Source organism: Watersipora subatra, chromosome 2 (genome assembly GCF_963576615.1).
Source record: "Watersipora subatra chromosome 2, tzWatSuba1.1, whole genome shotgun sequence".
In the NCBI taxonomy this organism is placed as follows: Eukaryota; Metazoa; Bryozoa; class Gymnolaemata; order Cheilostomatida; family Watersiporidae; genus Watersipora; species Watersipora subatra.
In genome coordinates this window covers 37927498-37948063 of record NC_088709.1, presented here as the reverse complement: position 1 = coordinate 37948063, position 20566 = coordinate 37927498, and the positions used below count along the sequence as shown (strand labels likewise).

At 38.3% G+C, this 20566-nt stretch overlaps 1 protein-coding gene across 1 annotated transcript in view; it reads right to left on the bottom strand.

Moving 5' to 3' along the window:
* Nucleotides 1–5541: 5541 nt before the first annotated feature.
* LOC137388752 (DNA mismatch repair protein Msh6-like) overlaps nt 5542–20566 on the bottom strand; it is a 69192-nt gene continuing 54167 nt past the window's right edge. The window contains exons 22-29 of the mRNA XM_068075205.1: nt 16683–16812; nt 15469–15567; nt 15057–15164; nt 11237–11414; nt 10864–11015; nt 9862–9996; nt 6988–7055; nt 5542–6169 (exon numbers count right to left, since the gene is read on the bottom strand). Of these exons, the coding sequence (XP_067931306.1) occupies nt 6103–6169; nt 6988–7055; nt 9862–9996; nt 10864–11015; nt 11237–11414; nt 15057–15164; nt 15469–15567; nt 16683–16812 (937 nt within the window). The 3' untranslated portion in view covers nt 5542–6102. The remainder of the gene's footprint in view (nt 6170–6987; nt 7056–9861; nt 9997–10863; nt 11016–11236; nt 11415–15056; nt 15165–15468; nt 15568–16682; nt 16813–20566) is intronic.

Below are 20566 nucleotides of genomic sequence, written 5' to 3'. Positions count from 1 at the left end.
TTATAATTTAATATATATATATATAATTTAGTAAAATCTAGCTGCAACATAGGTCCAGAAAAGATAATTTGAGATATTTGTTCCAGAAAAGAGCATGCTGACTAATTGCAAATCTGTATCATATTCTAGTATATCTTATTCTAACGAATAATCTCTCTAAATCATTCTATCTTCTAACTCTGCACCGGCTAAATGTTTATTTTACGTCAATTATAGGTTTCAAGACCTTTCATGAGTTGTGTTCCCCTGTTACATGACAGTTACAGGCTTTTAACACATTTCATATTACGTGATGTGAACCAATTGTGTACCGCCTCTAACAATTATCTTGAAAATATCATGATTAGCCACTTTAACAGTCTTTTCCTTAGTATCCATTCTCTTAGCAGAGAAAGATATTCTAAACACTATTTGTAAAATCATTTATTTGATTTTAGTGGCTAACTGTTGCCCTTTTTTGTCTTATGAATTATAGTGGCTAACTGTTGCCCTTTTTTGTCTTATGAATTATAGTGGCTAACTGTTGCCCTTTTTTGTCTTATGAATTTTGTATGGCATAATTTGACAAACATTTCTGTTTGAAATTGAACTATTGCCGATAAAATAATATATATATATACAGTATATAAATATAATTACATAAGACAATCAATGTATTTTCTCAAATTCAAATAGATTTACTATGACCAAATGACTGACAGCCTAAATTCCATTTATAGAACTTACAAATGGCATGCTTCAGATCTTTCCCAATTTCCATTCCAAGCATTGAACCCTGAATGCCTCGTAACAACATGAACAAAAACTCAATGACAAATCCACAGTCTAGATGTCTAGTATACACACTCTAGATATCTAATGTACACTGTCTAACGCATGGTGTAGTAACTCGTTAGCCAAGCCTCATTGAGTTGAAAGGTCGTTTATTCTGGAAATATTCATCTCTTTTGTTGAAGAAGCCTGTGCTCCTTGTTCTAGCGCGGAACATTAAAGGAAGGAAATATGGCCGTTGCGGAAGTGTGTGAATCTGGGGAGACAAGTGGTTCCAGTTAGAACCTGAAAGCATTAAGCATCATACTTCAATATATTAATAATAATACTTAAAATACGAAGGCATAGTCTTTGAAAAATTTGGATAATTTTACAAAACTAGGAATTTGTGGCAAGTCACTTTAGCAAATGCTTTTCATATTTGGCGCTCATTATTATTCATTATTTGTTATTTATATCATTATTTGTGGATTTATTAGTTTTAGATTAGTTCAATGTCTAAAAAGGGCCTCTGAGGTAACAGAATTGGCACCACACCTAATTTTTTTCAGTCATGGAGGTTCGCTTGCCAACTGAACTCAGACATGACCAGCCAAAATCGCCGAGCCATTGTTTGTGTAACAATGCTCTCAAGCGCAGCATCTGCTGACAGCATATCGCAGCATCCGCTGACACCATATCGCCTCTTTGTGGAGTGACAGCCTCTTTGTGGAGTGACAGCCTCTTTGTGGAGTGACAGCCTCTTTGTGGAGTGACAGCCTCTTTGTGGAGTGACAGCCTCTTTGTGGAGTGACAGCCTCTTTGTGGAGTGACAGCCTCTTTGTGGAGTGACAGCCTCTTTGTGGAGTGACAGCCTCTTTGTGGAGTGACAGCCTCTTTGTGGAGTGACAGCCTCTTTGTGGAGTGACAGCCTCTTTGTGGAGGGACAGCCTCTTTGTGGAGTGACAGCCTCTTTGTGGAGTGACAGCCTCTTTGTGGAGTTCTGACAGCATATCGCCTCTTTGTGGAGTGCTCCCACTTTTATAACCCTTTTGACGCTAACAAGCTAATAATGGTTAAATTTCTGCTAATCTAACTCGCTTTAAACGTATAAGATTTAGGTTTACAATATTGCTACATTCTCTGTTGACTGCCTTGTCGTAATAGAGCATATGCCTACATTTATGATTGACATCCGCTGTCTGCATTACCTTTATCTACTGAGATCATTTTGCTAGGAAACCTTGCGACAAATGAAAGAAAGATATGGATTTTAATAATTAGTTTGCTAGACCAATATTTGACATTAACACCTTGATAGCTTCTTTTCAACTTCTCATCAAAGAGCGACAATGTAAATTCTCCTGCCCAAGCTAGGAATATTGATGGCCATATTATAGAATTAAGTGAAACCTTCCTGAATATAAGATTCTAATTGAAATACTGTATTTTTATTGTGATTGAATGGCGCACTGAAGACAAGCAGGCGTTATGAAATCAAGATAGAGTGAATTATGAGTTGGTGCGCTTGTCTCGTTTCCTTCACGTGCTACAATTCAGTCACAGACTCTAGTAAGAAGCATTCTAACTACAGTTTGAAGATTCTAACTAACAAGTTTTACATGTATACGCATTCTTTGCACAAGTTTGATTCTGCTGAGTATGACAATATAAAGTACATACTCTATAAAATGTCTGATACACAATGTTTGCATGTTTACAACATGTATATCTAATATTATACCTGTTGCGGAATTATTAGTCTATATTAGCGGTGAACAGACTAGCCTCTCATGAGCTATATTTAAAAACATGTCATTACAAAACAACCTCAGAGCAACCAAAATATGACCTGCTGACCTTCGGGCAGCACATGCTGACTGAGCTGGTATACTGTAGATTACACACCGACAAGAAATATAAAATTCCCTTGGCCTTTCTACACAAGACTTCACTGATCGCTACAGAAAGACATTTGATTAAACTTTATTTAATGTTATTTTTCATTTTTAACACAATATTGGTATTGATGCAGTAATCAATTGGTATCATTTATTTTAATAAAACTACCAAGTATTTATCAGAAAACTTGAGGTAAATATGTCTGGAAAGTTTTACAAAACACTCATGTCAGACAACCCATCGGTATGCTGTTAGCATACTACTCATCATCAAGCGAGTCCTCCAAAATCTTATGTAAATTATAATTTATTCATAAACTGATAATATATTGCTGTGAATCATAAAAGGGTTTTTAACATTTTTAACTGAAGATTATTTTAAGTCAGTGTTGACTGACTTGATAGACATTTAAATATAATTGAAGTAGCAAGTGTTCAGATAAACATGAAATAACACAAAGTTAATGTAATAGTTTGTTTTTGAACAATGACTTTGGAATGTGGCTAAGTATCAGAGTGAAACTACCATACATAGAAGTACAGTAATTCAAAGTTATCTTTTTTAAGCAAATCACTATCATAAACACCACAAATCTTAAGTGAAATGCTTACCTTGTATTACTTGGCTCCGCGCCAGGACAACTATGACGAAAAGAACAAAAACGCGAATAAATTTTGAGTACATGACAAAGTAATCGTATCAAAGGCTAGAGATTGAAAAGAATAGTTGACTGTAGGCTGCCTTAGATGCAAATGCCTGCCAGATGAGCAGATGAACAGCGATCAATAAGCTGTGACGTTACAATTATAAACGTAATGCGATGGTAAGCCACAGTTGTGCGTTCAGTGCATGGAAGACGGTTACATCTGCACCAGTCAGTCTCTTTGTCTTTGAGGTGCATCGCATCTAAACAAATGGTCAGTGAATGTTGGCGGTTCCATCACACCTCAACAAGAGTAAACAAGTCCATCTAATTGGAACAACTATAATTGTAGGAGTTGATGAATCCAATGTATTTGAAGTCTTGCCATGAGTACTGAGATCACTTCAGTCATGAACATTTAAACCACTTCAATAAGATTTTAGGGTCGACCTTTGACCTTATTAGTCTTCCGTTATTCATCCAAAAAGTGATTATATTAAGCGATACAAAATGACTTTAGACAGTATAGGTTATATGAACATTAGAGAGTTGCAGGGGTTATAGTGGTAGCTATCATTGAAATAATAAAATTATAAGTGAAACCTTCCTGAATAAAAGATTCTAATTAAAATACTGTATTTTTATTGTGATTGAATGGCGCACTGAAGACAAGCAGGCGTTATGAAATCAAGATAGAGTGAAATATGAGTTGGTGCGCTTGTCTCGTTTCCTTCACGTGCTACAATTCAGCTACAGACTCTAGTTAGTAGTTTTACATGTATACGCATTCTTTGCACAAGTTTGATTCTGCTGAGTATGACAATATAAAGTACATAATCTATAAAAAGTCTGATACACAATGTTTGCAAGTTTACAACATACAATATGTATATCTAATATTATACCTACTGCGGAATTATTAGTCTATAATAGCGGTGAACAGACCACCCTCTCATGAGCTGTATTTAAAAGTTGACTTGTAACAAAATTCACATTACAGTTATTTGGCATCAAAATTGACTGTCTTACTTTGCTGTGTTGTAGATGCAAAGTATGTGGAAAGGTGATAACAAGCTCTTAAAATCTCAAAAACGAACAGTTAATCGCAGCCATCATGAAACCGCCGTAGATTAGAATCTCTTTCCAAAACAGCTCAACTGGGACGTAGTTGTACAAGACGGCTTCTGTTTACAATTTTACGCAACCTCACTCATCGAAATATTTTCACAAATATACTTCACGCATTCAATAAAACTATGTCTATTGTTCTTACACGTCTGTTTTATCGTCATTGTAATGCTGTCACTTTTAGCAGTGATATCTTATAACTTACCGTAAAAATTTGTTTAATTTTTTAGCCCTACCTTGAAGGAGTACATATCATTGGCTGATAATCACGACGAGCCTGTTGGTGACTTGTGATAATCAAGAAGTGCTGCAGAAATTATTTGCGAAGTATTGGGTCACATGATCAGGTTACGACTTGCCGATTAGACCAAACCGAAACAAAACTGTAAAGTAGCGAGCATCTATATTTGATACGGGGTCTTTGGTAAAACCTGAAGTGTTTGTCATAAACTAGTGCTACGATAAGTTTTATATTGAGCTTTTTATTGGACTTTCAATTCACGTGAGAGCATCACGTGACCGGACAATAAATAAATTTCACGACTACGTCAGAGAAATAAAGAGATTCCAATCTACGGCAGCTTTTCGTTTTTGAGCTTTTAAGAGCTTGTAATCACATTTCCACATACATGTATTTGGCACCTACAACCAAACAGAGTAAGACATGGTGAATCTTTTGATACCAAATAACTGTAATGTGAATTTTGTTGCAAGTCAACCTTTAAAAACATGTCATTACAAAACAACCTCAGAGCAACCAAAATATGACCTGCTGACCTTCAGGCAGCACATGCTGACTGAGCTGGTATTCTGTAGATTACACACCGACAATAAGAAATATAAAATTCTCTTGACACTTTCTACACAAGACTTCACTGATCGCTACAGTTGTAGCTGTAGCTATCATCCAGCTGGTTTATAATTAAAATGAAACTGATGATCTGAAGTATTTTTACCATTGGTCTCTCTAAATGATAGCTACAGCTTTCTTCGTTAATAAACCTTGTACTCATAATTGGGAAATAATTTATGATATTTGATTTATTGAAATGACTGTCAATTAATGAGACAACTAATGATCAATTCAGTCAATATGAGACAACTCCAATGGTGGTCAATATGGAGCTCAAATACATGACATCATCACACACATGACATCCACCTTACAATGCTCTAACCAACTGAGCTAATCGACCGTGTTACAACACCCAACAGCCTTCCTTATCTTTTTAAATGCCTCAAATCTTTTAATCCAAATACGCTGGTTCCTGTAGAACATAATTATCCATTGCCTGGCTCATAACTGACAGCGTTAATACAGATCAGTTTTAACTACATAACTGATAGATTGTTATTAACTACATAACTGATAGATTGTTATTAACTACATAACTGATAGATTGTTATTAACTACATAACTGATAGATTGTTATTAACTACATAACTGATAGATTGTTATTTCTTACATAAATGTTCAAAGCTACACGTTATAATGTTATTATATACTGTATATACAATCTGTATGAGAAGGTAGCACAATACTGACATATAATAAAAAATACCAGCCCAAATACCAAAATACATGACTATACAAAAAGATGAACTGACAAAAACACTTAAGACAGGTGACTAAGACATTTCAGCCTCACAGGTCAAAGGTCAGCTCGCCAAGGGTAACACTATGCCGCTTGAATTAGTGCCCTCAGCTCCTCCATCTTGCCGTTGCGCTTTGCGAGGAGCAGTGAACTAAAACATATTACTATATCGTCACCATATTGTCATCGGTGATGCTAAGAATGCACTTGTTATGTTAAAGATCTAGTAATCCCTCGAAGATTGACCATGATGTCTGCTTATGATGTCTGCTTAGTCTACTGCAATCAGAGGCCGTGCTCAGAGGAGTATTTACAAGAGCATTGTTGCTCAAACAATAGCTCGGTGATCTTGGCTGAACATGCCCAGTGGCAAGGACATATCCAGCGAGATCTTGACATCAGAGACATCTTGACGATGGGAGAAATGGCCAGTTGCGGAGAGCAATTCAAGTTGGGTGTCATTTTGTTACAACCATTAACCTTGTTAGTAATTGAACCCAACCTGTTGTTTGTGGGTCAGGTGTTCTAAACCAACAGGCCACCAAGGCTCTTTATATAATATCTAGAAAGACGCATGAAGGCTCAAATGCCAGGTGCTAGTCCAGATCCAGTCTGTGATTGATGAACGACTTTTAGAACAGGTCAAGGAATATCTGATTATGAATGTGGAGTAAAGAAAGCAAAGAGGTTACTCGATGCTGCAAAGTTAGCGTTACTACACAATAGATCGCTGTCAGCCTTAGATGGGAATAGCACAACCCCAACAAAGGGGTGACAACTTAATATCAAACACCAAACACAATACCATGTGCATTAGATGAGCCAATTAAAAATGATTCAGACATGAAACAGACTATTAGCAAGTTTCACATTTATAGCTGAATTGGTTGAGAGCTGTCCCATCAGTCAATCGCACACACGAGTGATTGGTGGTGCGCGCACAGGCCAATCATTATACAGAATACTAACCGTAGCAACTTGCGAGATTCCATACTCCTCTCCAGAGACTCTGCTTTAGCGAGACCGAGTTCGATCAGCTGAAATAAATAAACAAGCGGGATTGTCCTCTAAAAAAAATCTTATACGGCGTTGAGACAAATTCATGACAATGGGCAAAGCTACAGACACAATATGATACAGATACACATGTAGGCAATAAAAGGACATAACTGTGCAGCCAGGCATAGATCATGACAACACAGTTAATAGCTCAATACCATGTCAGCTAATAGAAGTCATCAAAAAATAGTGAGGTCTATGATGCTGTTGCAGGATTGATCTTAACCGATACAATTGTCGCGAGATCATCCACATATGCATTGCCTACAGAGAGAGTGTGCCATAGGTACCCATCTTCTTCAAGAGACCCATTATTAGGAAGACCATCTAATCTAGACGTACCTTGTTGAGTAGATCAGCTAATCTAGACATACCATGTTGAGTAGATCAGCTAATCTAGACATACCTTGTTGAGTAGACCAGCTAATCTAGACATACCTTGTTGAGTAGGTCAGCTAATCTAGACATACCTTGTTCAGTAGACCAGCTAATCTAGACATACCTTGTTGAGTAGACCAGCTAATCTAGACATACCTTGTTGAGTAGGTCAGCTAATCTAGACATACCTTGTTCAGTAGACCAGCTAATCTAGACATACCTTGTTGAGTAGACCAGCTAATCTAGACATACCTTGTTCAGTAGACCAGCGAATCTAGACATAGTGTACCTTGTTGAGTAGACCAGCTAATCTATACATACCTTGTTGAGTAGACCAGCTAATCTAGACATACCTTGTTGAGTAGACCAGCTAATCTAGACATACCTTGTTCAGTAGATCAGCTAATCTAGACATACCTTGTTGAGTAGATCAGCCAATCTAGACATACCTTGTTCAGTAGATCAGCTAATCTAGACATACCTTGTTGAGTAGATCAGCTAATCTAGACATACCTTGTTGAGTAGATCAGCCAATCTAGACATACCTTGTTCAGTAGATCAGCTAATCTAGACATACCTTGTTGAGTAGGTCAGCTAATCTAGACATACCTTGTTCAGTAGACCAGCTAATCTAGACATACCTTGTTGAGTAGACCAGCTAATCTAGACATACCTTGTTCAGTAGACCAGCGAATCTAGACATAGTGTACCTTGTTGAGTAGACCAGCTAATCTATACATACCTTGTTGAGTAGACCAGCTAATCTAGACATACCTTGTTGAGTAGACCAGCTAATCTAGACATACCTTGTTCAGTAGATCAGCTAATCTAGACATACCTTGTTGAGTAGATCAGCCAATCTAGACATACCTTGTTCAGTAGATCAGCTAATCTAGACATACCTTGTTGAGTAGATCAGCTAATCTAGACATACCTTGTTGAGTAGATCAGCCAATCTAGACATACCTTGTTCAGTAGATCAGCTAATCTAGACATACCTTGTTGAGTAGATCAGCTAATCTAGACATACCTTGTTGAGTAGATCAGCTAATCTAGACATATCTTGTTCAGTAGACCAGCTAACCTAGACATACCTTGTTCAGTAGACCAGCTAATCTATACATACCTGGTTGAGTAGACCAGCAAATCTAGACATACCATGTTCAGTAGACCAGCTAATCTAGACATACCTTGTTCAGTAGACTAGCTAACCTAAACATACCTTGTTCAGTAGACCAGCTAATCTAGACATACCATGCTGAGTAGATCAGCTAATCTAGACGTACCTTGTTCAGTAGACCAGCTAATCTAGACATACCTTGTTGAGTAGATCAGCTAATCTAGACATACCTTGTTGAGTAGACCAGCTAACCTAGACATACCTTGTTGAGTAGACCAGCTAATCTATACATACCTGGTTGAGTAGACCAGCAAATCTAGACATACCATGTTCAGTAGACCAGCTAATCTAGACATACCTTGTTCAGTAGACTAGCTAACCTAAACATACCTTGTTCAGTAGACCAGCTAATCTAGACATACCATGTTGAGTAGATCAGCTAATCTAGACGTACCTTGTTCAGTAGACCAGCTAATCTAGACATACCTTGTTGAGTAGATCAGCTAATCTAGACGTACCTTGTTCAGTAGACCAGCTAATCTAGACATACCTTGTTCAGTAGACCAGCTAACCTAGACATACCTTGTTGAGTAGACCAGCTAATCTATACATACCTGGTTGAGTAGACCAGCAAATCTAGACATACCATGTTCAGTAGACCAGCTAATCTAGACATACCTTGTTCAGTAGACTAGCTAACCTAAACATACCTTGTTCAGTAGACCAGCTAATCTATACATACCTTGTTGAGTAGACCAGCAAATCTAAACATCCCTTGTTGAGTAGACCAGCTAATCTATACATACCTGGTTGAGTAGACCAGCAAATCTAGACATACCTTGTTCAGTAGACTAGCTAATTTAGACATACCTTGTTGAGTAGATCAGCTAATCTAGACATACCTTGTTCAGTAGACCAGCTAACCTAGACATACCTTGTTGAGTAGACCAGCTAATCTATACATACCTGGTTGAGTAGACCAGCAAATCTAGACATACCATGTTCAGTAGACCAGCTAATCTAGACATACCTTGTTCAGTAGACTAGCTAACCTAAACATACCTTGTTCAGTAGACCAGCTAATCTAGACATACCTTGTTGAGTAGACCAGCTAATCTATACATACCTGGTTGAGTAGACCAGCAAATCTAGACATACCAAGTTCAGTAGACCAGCTAATCTATACATACCTGGTTGAGTAGACCAGCAAATCTAGACATACCTTGTTCAGTAGACTAGCTAATCTAGACATACCTTGTTGAGTAGATCAGCTAACCTATACATACCTTAGTCGGGAGACCAGCCAGTCTGGCAACATTAAAGCCATAACTCTTCGGACAAAAATCAGGGGCAAGTTTATATAAGAATGTAATAGACTGGGTACCATCAGGAGAGCTTTCATCTTCATCTACGAGACAGGCCTGTAAGAGAATAAACAGGTAGCAAGTCTAACAGTTAAACATTTAAGTGTCAAACACGTCAAAAAAACATTGGCTGCCATTTTTGTTCGATGGTTATGAAAACAAGACAGAGAGAAGACAATTACCCTACAAATGCAAGAATTCGGGAATACATAATGACATTTCAAGAATCTTGAAGGTCAGTAACAGAGGTGAGAGAGGGTAAATATATCGATACGCCATTGATCCAAGTGTTGTGTCAATAAATACAACATCAAAGACTTTGATTGGACTTTACCACATCTGTGTGCAAACCAACATAGAACTTGTGGAAGTTCTAAAGAGAGTAATAGAGATGGACAGTAAAGCACCAAGCATAGAAGCCTGGCTACTGTTACCAATTATCTCCGGCAAATATCAAGCAAACTGTGTACTCATCAGCAGATAGCTATAGAATTGTGTATACGTCAGCAGATAACAAGAGAACTGTGTACATGTCAACAGATAACTAGGGAACTGCGTATACGTCAGAATAGCTAGAAAACTGTGTATACGTCAGCAGATAACAAGGGAACTGTGTATATGTCAGCAGATAACTAGAGAGCCGTGTATACGTCAGAATAACTAGGGAACTGTGTACATGTCAGCAGATAACTAGGGAACTGTGTATACGTCAGAATAACTAGGGAACTGTGTATACGTCAGAATAACTAGGGAACTGTGTACATGTCAGCAGATAACTAGAGAGCTGTGTATACGTCAGCAGATAACTAGAGAGCTGTGTATATGTCAGCAAACAAAAAACAGCGAGCAGTACAGCAACCTTACAGACAGCCAGGAGATTTTTTCTAAAACAGCTCTTGCTGCATATCCTGAACAGGTACGCACCATGTGACCCATTTGCACCCTTTGGTCATCTTTGAAGTCGTCTACAAGGCTGTGATAATGCGTAGAAAATATTGTTCTGCACTGAACTTGAATAAGTTGATAGAGAACAGCAGATGCTATGGCAGTTCCATCATGTGTCGCCGTACCTCTACCTGCAAGATCACATTTACCATACTACACACTTACTGAACAACTTTCACAACTGTTCAAATATTTTGTAGCCTATCAGTGACTAGTTAATGCTGACATCTGTCACAGACACCCTGACGATATGCTATTATGCTTGCCTGATGAACTAAGCGCGATGCAATGGTGTTATATTTAGTCTTACAACTTGTTTGGCGACCCACCCTGTACCATCCGGATAGCTTACCGAGCTCGTCAAGAAGCACAAGAGATCTGTGCGTCGCATGCTGCAGTATGATGTTTGTCTCGCTGAGCTCAACGAAAAATGTACTCTCACCACGCAGGAGGCAGTCGCTTGCTCCCAACCTTGTGAAGATCCTGTCGACTGGTGTGAGACGGCATTTCTCTGCAGGAACGTAGCTGCCCTAAAAACAAGAGGAATCACTTGGTGAAATACTAATGCCCATGATACGACTGTTGTGACAAACCAATGCATACAGTGCGAAATCGGAAAATAGCTAACTGGAAGCTGTAACTACTAAAATCTCAAAAACAGACACAAGAAAAAATAGGGTTCAACAGTCTCCTGCTTCAATGAGAATAGCTGAAGTGAAACCTGGTCAACCCACATTTCTACTATTTTGGACAACTATGGGTAGACAATTCCTTCTTTAATGTGAAAAATGATAGAGCTAAATATACTGCTGGGATGCTTATAATGCTTGGAGCATTTAAAAGAAATATCTGAAAGTTTTTGTACACATTTAACAGGTTTCTATGAAATATTTTACAGAGTTAACACTTGGTCATTGGTTAACTTTAAAATTGAACATTTTGGTGGTTGACACAAAATAACAAGTGCTACATAGGCCTCACATTTGTGGTGGCCATTTGTGGCTGGTGCTAGCTCATCATTAGAGAGAGTACTGTCAATATTTAGGTAGACTCACCATTAGAGAGAGTACTGTCAGCATTTAGGTAGACTCACCATTAGAGAGAGTACTGTCAGCATTTAGGCAGACTCACCATTAGAGAGAGTACTGTCAGCATTTAGGTAGACTCACCATTAGAGAGAGTACTGTCAGCATTTAGGTAGACTCACCATTAGAGAGAGCACTGTCAGCATTTAGGTAGACTCACCATTAGAGAGAGTACTGTCAATATTTAGGAAGACTCACCACAAGAGAGAGTACTGTCAATATTTAGGAAGACTCACCACAAGAGAGAGTACTGTCAACGTTTAGGCAGACTCACCATTAGAGAGAGTACTGTCAGCATTTAGGCAGACTCACCACAAGAGAGAGTACTGTCAACGTTTAGGCAGACTCACCATTAGAGAGAGCACTGTCAGCATTTAGGTAGTCTCACCATTAGAGAGAGTACTGTCAACGTTTAGGTAGACTCACCATTAGAGAGAGTACTGTCAATATTTAGGTAGACTCACCATTAGAGAGAGTACTGTCAGCATTTAGGTAGACTCACCATTAGAGAGAGTACTGTCAGCATTTAGGCAGACTCACCATTAGAGAGAGTACTGTCAGCATTTAGGTAGACTCACCATTAGAGAGAGTACTGTCAGCATTTAGGTAGACTCACCATTAGAGAGAGCACTGTCAGCATTTAGGTAGACTCACCATTAGAGAGAGTACTGTCAATATTTAGGAAGACTCACCACAAGAGAGAGTACTGTCAACGTTTAGGCAGACTCACCATTAGAGAGAGTACTGTCAGCATTTAGGCAGACTCACCACAAGAGAGAGTACTGTCAACGTTTAGGCAGACTCACCATTAGAGAGAGCACTGTCAGCATTTAGGTAGACTCACCATTAGAGAGAGTACTGTCAATATTTAGGAAGACTCACCACAAGAGAGAGTACTGTCAACGTTTAGGCAGACTCACCATTAGAGAGAGCACTGTCAGCATTTAGGTAGACTCACCATTAGAGAGAGTACTGTCAATATTTAGGAAGACTCACCACAAGAGAGAGTACTGTCAGCATTTAGGCAGACTCACCACAAGAGAGAGTACTGTCAACGTTTAGGCAGACTCACCATTAGAGAGAGCACTGTCAGCATTTAGGTAGACTCACCATTAGAGAGAGTACTGTCAATATTTAGGTAGACTCACCACAAGAGAGAGAGTACTGTCAGCATTTAGGTAGACTCACCATTAGAGAGAGTACTGTCAACGTTTAGGCAGACTCACCATTAGAGAGAGCACTGTCAGCATTTAGGTAGACTCACCATTAGAGAGAGTACTGTCAATATTTAGGAAGACTCACCACAAGAGAGAGTACTGTCAACGTTTAGGCAGACTCACCATTAGAGAGAGTACTGTCAGCATTTAGGCAGACTCACTATTAGATTCAGTACTGCCAACATTTAGGTAGACTCACCATTAGAGAGAGTACTGTCAACGTTTAGGTAGGCTCACCATTAGAGAGTACTGTCAACATTTAGGTAGTCTCACCATTAGAGAGAGTACTGTCAGCATTTAGGTAGACTCACCATTAGAGAGAGTACTGTCAGCATTTAGGTAGACTCACCATTAGAGAGAGTACTGTCAGCATTTAAGCCCGGTTCCCATATACAGTCAAACATGGATAACTCGAACTTCAAGGGACCGCGCAAAAGTGTTCGAATTATCAGAGCATTCAAGTTATCAGAGCACTGTCACAGGTCCATATATTTACTTATTTATTAGTAGATACATGTACATATACAAACTATAATATAAATCAAAAGCACAAATGGCTTGTTTCAAATTAAATGCTTCTAATGTAAAGTTTAAAACGTTTTCATGAAAAGTATAGAGATTTTTCTATCACTTGAGATTGGTTTGTTGTTTGAGGTGATGTTATTGCCAGGACGTTTTTCAGATTGACATTGGCAAAACTTGATCGTTGTTGAAATGCTCAAAAGAAAAGACATTTTTTTCTTTTGGGGTTTTACCCACGATCAATTTTGCCGTTTTTTCTTGAAGTTTATGCAGATTACCTTACTTTACCTGGGATTCGTTAAGAGCAACACTCCGAGGCAGTTCAATTAGAAGTTTTACGAGGTTTTACGGTACATTCTATATCACTCACGCTTTTTTAATAGATACTTATTGAATGTACACACGTATTCTGTGTTTAGGTCAAACGATGAATAGTTTTTTGTAGCTCAGACAACGTATACGTTTAATTACAACATTTTTTAAGACGTTTTAAACATTCAACATTCCGACGTTGATTCAACACGGAATCAACGTCGGAAAACTATTCATCACGGGCTAGCCGAGTCACGCACTCAAGGATTTTCGCCACGCACATACAAAACAACATGCGATTTTTGTTTTGTATGTGCGTGGCGAAAATTCTTGCGCGCGTGACCCGGCTAGCCCGTGCTATTCATCGTATCGCAGTATAAATCAAATTTCACCAAACTTTTAGAAAAGTCGTTGACAAAAATATTTTGCCGATGGTGGTAATAACGACGCTTATGAATTACGAAAAGATGAAGTTTACCTCTATGGCTTTGAATAAAATGATTTTCTAAAGCGAAAACAACCGTTTCGGTAGCTGTTGGGCAAAAAAACAGTTCGAATTAACAGTGTTTGAGTTCGAGTTATCTATAGCAATTTATCATTACGTGGGAACGGACCAAAGGAAATGTTCGAATTAACCATGTGTTCGAGCTATCCGTGGACGAGTTATCCATGTTTGACTGTACGTCGCAAAGCACCGGCGACACACCGCAGGCTATTAGCGATGAAAAGGGAACGTATGCGCCGAGGACCGCCGGTAATTGTCGCGGCATCGCAACAGTTTAACACTGTTCAAATTTTGCAAATGGCCGCAGGCAAAACAATCCCGAAATGCACTGTACGGGTAAAGGTTACCATTATAGGAACGGCATGGCGAGCGAACATTTTATTTGATTACGCAATTATGTTTACGATATTATTAACGATGTGGCTTTATGTGAACATATCCCGCAGAGCCTAGCGTCGCAAGCGTTTTGCTGTGCATGTTACCGCCGGAGTCTAGCAATCGATATGGAAACCAGGCTTTAGGTAGACTCACCAATTGAGAGAGTACGGTCAACAGTCCAACCTGTCTCATGAGAGTTGATTTACCTCCCATATTGGGGCCAGTGAGTAGCAAGAGCTCAGCCTCTTCTTGTTTCCCTGACTGAAAACATTCACATACAGATAGTCCAATAACAGCCCTCTTACCAGAAAATAGTACATTAACTAGAAAGTAACTGGAAGGCTCAAATGCAAAGATAGGATATTCGGGTTCACCTACCTATTGACAGCAAAGGGAATATACAGGGTTCTCAGGTTCACCTACCTATTGACAGCAAAGGGAATATACAGGGTTCTCAGGTTCACCTACCTATTGACAGCAAAGGGAATATACAGGGTTCTCAGGTTCACCTACCTATTGACAGCAAAGGGAATGCTGGTATATATGATATGATACCCATGCTCACCTCAGATAAACCAATGACAGTGTCATTAGGGATGAAACTTGACCCTCCAAACGTCTTTACAGTGTTGGGGTGACGACCCTCTTTGATTTCAATGAAGGGCTGGAATATCATATTGCTATATCAATATAACATGTAAATGAGTTTTAAAATGAATTAAATTTTATCTTATGATTCGAAAAAACTTTATACTTGTCAAAAAAAAAACTGGCACTTCAAATCTAAGGCCCGTCCATACATGATGCTTTTATAGGCATTCTGGCTTTACTTCTCTTTGAGACCTTTTCGAATGAATTACATATACATGTATATGAGTATATGTTCCATGTCTTATCCAGTCTCTACAGCTATACATCGAACAACGACAATACTTATGGAACTCAGCGCACATTTTATTCCATCATATTCTATCTTTAACCTAGTTTACAATCCTCAAATAGATGCAAACAGACAGAATGATAGAAGATACTTAGTTACCTTGTGATGTCACACTGAATCGCTGACCAATTTAATCTATGTGACTTATAGTTGAACACAAATCTTACACATTATCATTGGCTGCTTAAGCTTTTTTTGACATACTATCCAAACTAAATGATTTATTCATGTAGAAATTCTAGCGACAACTTGAGAAAAAGTTTCTAAAAAGGTTGAAGATTTGTTTACACGAGCAATTTGCTAGTATTTGGCATATTTACTATTGGAATTGGTATAAATTAAACGTAAAACCCTAAATTATGAAATACAAAGGAACAGAAATATTCTAAAAACTCAACCTAATTTTATTAGTGACCTTAAAATAATTAATTGTTAGGTGGCTTGAGCCTTCACACAACTTGCTCATTGGATAGTTTGGTTCATAAAAGATGCAAAGGAAATTAGTTATATACAAACCCCCTATATTTTTACTATACAACCCTATATCTTCGCTAAACACCCTTACACCTTCACTATACACCCCAATATATTTATAAAACACACTTATCACTTTGCTACACACAAAAAATATTTCTACTACACACCCCTTAATCTTCACTACACACCCCTTAATCTTCACTACACACCCCTTAATCTTCACTACACACCCCTTAATCTTCACTAAACACGTCTGTATCTTTACTAAACACCCCTTTATCTTCACCACACACTCCTATGTCTCTCCAAACGGTGTCTGTAGATATGATCATACATATCAACAGACTAGTGAAACTTCTTACCCTGCCAGATGAGGTGGGCACAAGCTCTGGACGAGACATCACTCCCTCACTAGTCATGCTGTAGGCGGTGAGTGAGAGGAGAACATCCAGCACGTTCATGCACTCGACAACTGTCATCCATTCAGTAAAGCTATGAAGCACTATACATAATCAGCCAGCTCACCTCCATGAACTGGCACTTGAGGAGAAAGCCAAACAGATGCAAGCATATGACAATGCTCTATGAGTGACAAGGCATATAACAATCTATGTTGCTGAACTGATATTTTCTTACAAACAACTATTGAAATCTTAAAAAATCTTCAGTATAATAAAAGCCGTGTCTGTCTGTAGCCACGCTAAAAGCGTTAAAAAAAGCTGCCTTGCACGGGACTTGAACTCGGATACTCCGTTTCACAGAGAGGCGTGCTAACCATTACAACACTTGATAGCCTTCTTGAAGCAAAGAATAATTATGCATGTTGTGATTACTCATGACGATCTCTCATGGTGCATAGGACAGCCAAGCGTACTAGTTTTCTATAAAATCCAAGCCGATAGTGTTCATTAGAGTACAGACCAAGTAACGTATTATAACTGCTAGTTGGGTACTGCAACAAAGTAATGACATTACATTAGCAGCGAGTCAATTCAAATTATTACAACTTGCTTGATAACCAATAAAACACGGCAATGCACTGAGACCAGTAGTGTGCACTCAACCCCAATGAATACCAGCACAACTGACCAATGTATACTTTACATACTACAGTCTCTTAGTGCACCGCCTGTCAGTGACATCGAACGACTTTTCTTTGCACAATCAACTGCTAATGACTGCAAACACGTAAGTCACACCAGTAGAATTACCATAAAACCTCTATTTGTAACCCACCTTTATCTGAACGCCACCTCTATTTGGACCCCACCTTTATCTGAACGCCACCTCTATTTGGATCCCACCTTTATCTGAACACCACCTCTATTTGTACCCCCCCCCCTTTATCTGAATGCCACCTCTACTTGGACCCCACCTCTATCTGAACGCCACCTCTATTTGTACCCCACCTTTATCCGAACACCACCTCTATTTGGACCCCTTTATTTTAAAGGTTGACTTGCAATAAAATTCACATTACAGTTATTTGGTATCAAAATAATCCCTATGTCTTACTCTGTTGTGTTGTAGGTGCAAAATATGTGGAAATGTGATTACAAGCCCTAAAAAGCTCAAAAACGAAAAGCCGTCGTAGATTGGAATCTCTTTATTTATCTGACGTTGTCATTACAGTTTGGTTATTGTCTTGTCACGTGATGTTCTCACGTGTATTGAAAGGCCAATAAAAAGCTCACTATAAAACTTATCGTAGCACTAGCTCATGACAAACACTTCGGGTTTTACCGAAGTCCCCGTACTAAATATAGATGCTCGCTACTTTACAGTTTTGTTTTGGCATTATTCAATCGTCAAGTCGTAATTTGATCACGTGACCCAATACTTTGCAATTAAATTTTGCAGCACTTTTCGATTATCACAGGTAACCAACAGGCTCGTCATGATTATCAGACAATGATATGTACTCCTTCGAGCTAAGGTTAAAAAGTTTAACGATTTTTTACGGTAAGTTATTAGATATCAGTGCTAAAAGTGACAGCATTACAATGACGATAAAACAGACGCGTAAGAACAATAGACATGGTTTTATTGACTGCGTGAAGTATATTTGTGAAAATATTTCAACGAATGAGGTTGCATAAATGTGTAAACAGAAACCATCCTGTAACAACTACGTGCCATTTGAGCTGTTTTTAAAAGCAAATCCAAAATACGGCGGTCTCGCGTGGCTGCGATTAACTGTTCGTTTTTGAGCTTTTAAGAGCTTGTAATAACGTTTCCACATATTTCACACCCACAACACAACAGAGTAAGACATGGTGAATCTTATGATACCAAATAACTATAATGTGAATTTTGTTGCAAGTCAACCTTTAACGCCACCTCTACTTGGACCCCGAGGACCTTTAAGCCTGGCTCCCATATACGTCACAAAGCACCGGCAACAGCACCACAGGCTATTAGCGGTGAAATGGGAACTTATGCGTTGGGTACCGCCGGTGGTTGCCGGCGGCAACGCAATAGTTTAGCGCTGTTAAAATTTTGCAAAAAGCCACAGGAAAAACCTTCCCGAAATGCACTGTACGAGTGAAGGTCACCATTATAGAAACGGCATGGCGAGCGAACATTTTATTTGATTACGCGATTATGTTTAGCGATGCAGCTTATATGTGAGCATATGCTGCCAAGCCTAAAGTCGCAAACGTTTTGCTGCGCAAGTTACCGCCGAAGTCTCGCAATCGATATGGGAACCAGGCTTTATCTGAACGGCACCTATACTTGACCGCCATTATGAGAGAAAGGTTTAAAAAATAGAGCGCCACCCTCTATTTGAATGCCACATCCATTTGAATTTATTTATTTTTGGTTGATTTGCAGGGCTTTTACCAAGCAAAATGGTCAAGTGTCTCTACTGACATACCGTGAAACTTCTAATTGAATGCCCACTCCATTTAAACGCCACTTTGACAATCTTTGATCTTTATGAACCCGTCATATCAGGGGATCAGTAAAGAAGTGTCCACAAAATCATATTGATAATGAATCATTTTCAATCAATAACAATCAATTCTCTTGTTGTCACGCTCCAAGGCTTTTGGCCTTTTTTTGTTAAAACTTTGAAAGCAACACCATATAAATAATTAATAACTGTCTCAGGCTTTTAGTAATTCCTTGTTTAACGCAGTCTTGAGATTTTGAAGTAATTGTATATGAAAACGGTTTACATTTTCAATGGTACAAAGGTTACATTTAGCGAGCAAAACTTTTACGCGTTGCATTCGTGCTAAATGCAACGCATAAAAGTTTTGCTCTGTCAAAAAATTGTTTGGACGCTCACATCGACTAGTTCAACAGTGTACAAGTTGAAATCAGAAGACACTGTGGAAAGTATTGGACAACCAATATATGTTCGTTCCATCAAAAGTAACAATCATAACGCAGCTATCCGAGCAAACCATGCAAATATTTTTGTTTTAGAACCTGGAATTTTTGCTTCTGCATGTAATATAAGTATGGTTCGTTTATGTCACTTGTTCATGAATATACATTTGTAGCATTTGATAGATTATCAATCTATAACTTATAAATTTGCAGATTTATATCATATTATTTGATAGCATCATTGCGGTAATCTGATCTTACAATTGATCGATGCTCAGAACTCCTCTTCTATTGCACATAAAATGCTAGTTCTGGCTGCAAACTGTAGCAAACATATCAATGTGTGCACTGAGCTTTTATGCAACATTGGTAAATATAGATGTAAATATAAAAATATGTCTTCAAATTTAGAATGAAATAAAAATTGAAAGCTCGAACAAATTGCAAAGCAGGACGCAAGACACGGGTTATAATATCATCGTAGGTCAATTGTAAGCAATAGATATCAACTGGTAGAGATACTTCTCAGTTTTCAATGCATATTTATTAAGAGATCTTTGACAAGTTGGAAGTAAGTTTAGCAGATTTATTGCATCCAAAAAGTTTAATATTGCTCCACCAAAAAAAGAGAGCAAAATAAAGGCGACGTTCGCTTCGCCCGAAAAAGGGCTAAATTAATCTTCCCAAATCTTTGGAGAGCCATTTGAAAAGTACAATGCCAGCCTCTATTTGAACGCCACCTTCAACTGACTGCCACTATAGAGAAAAGATTGAAAAAAAGAGCGGCATGGCATTCAATTAGAGGTTTCATGGTAACCTATCTGAATAAAAGAATAGGTATATATTCTTTAGGTATATATAGGCTCATAATTAGGAATTATGAGAATATATATATAATAGGTATATA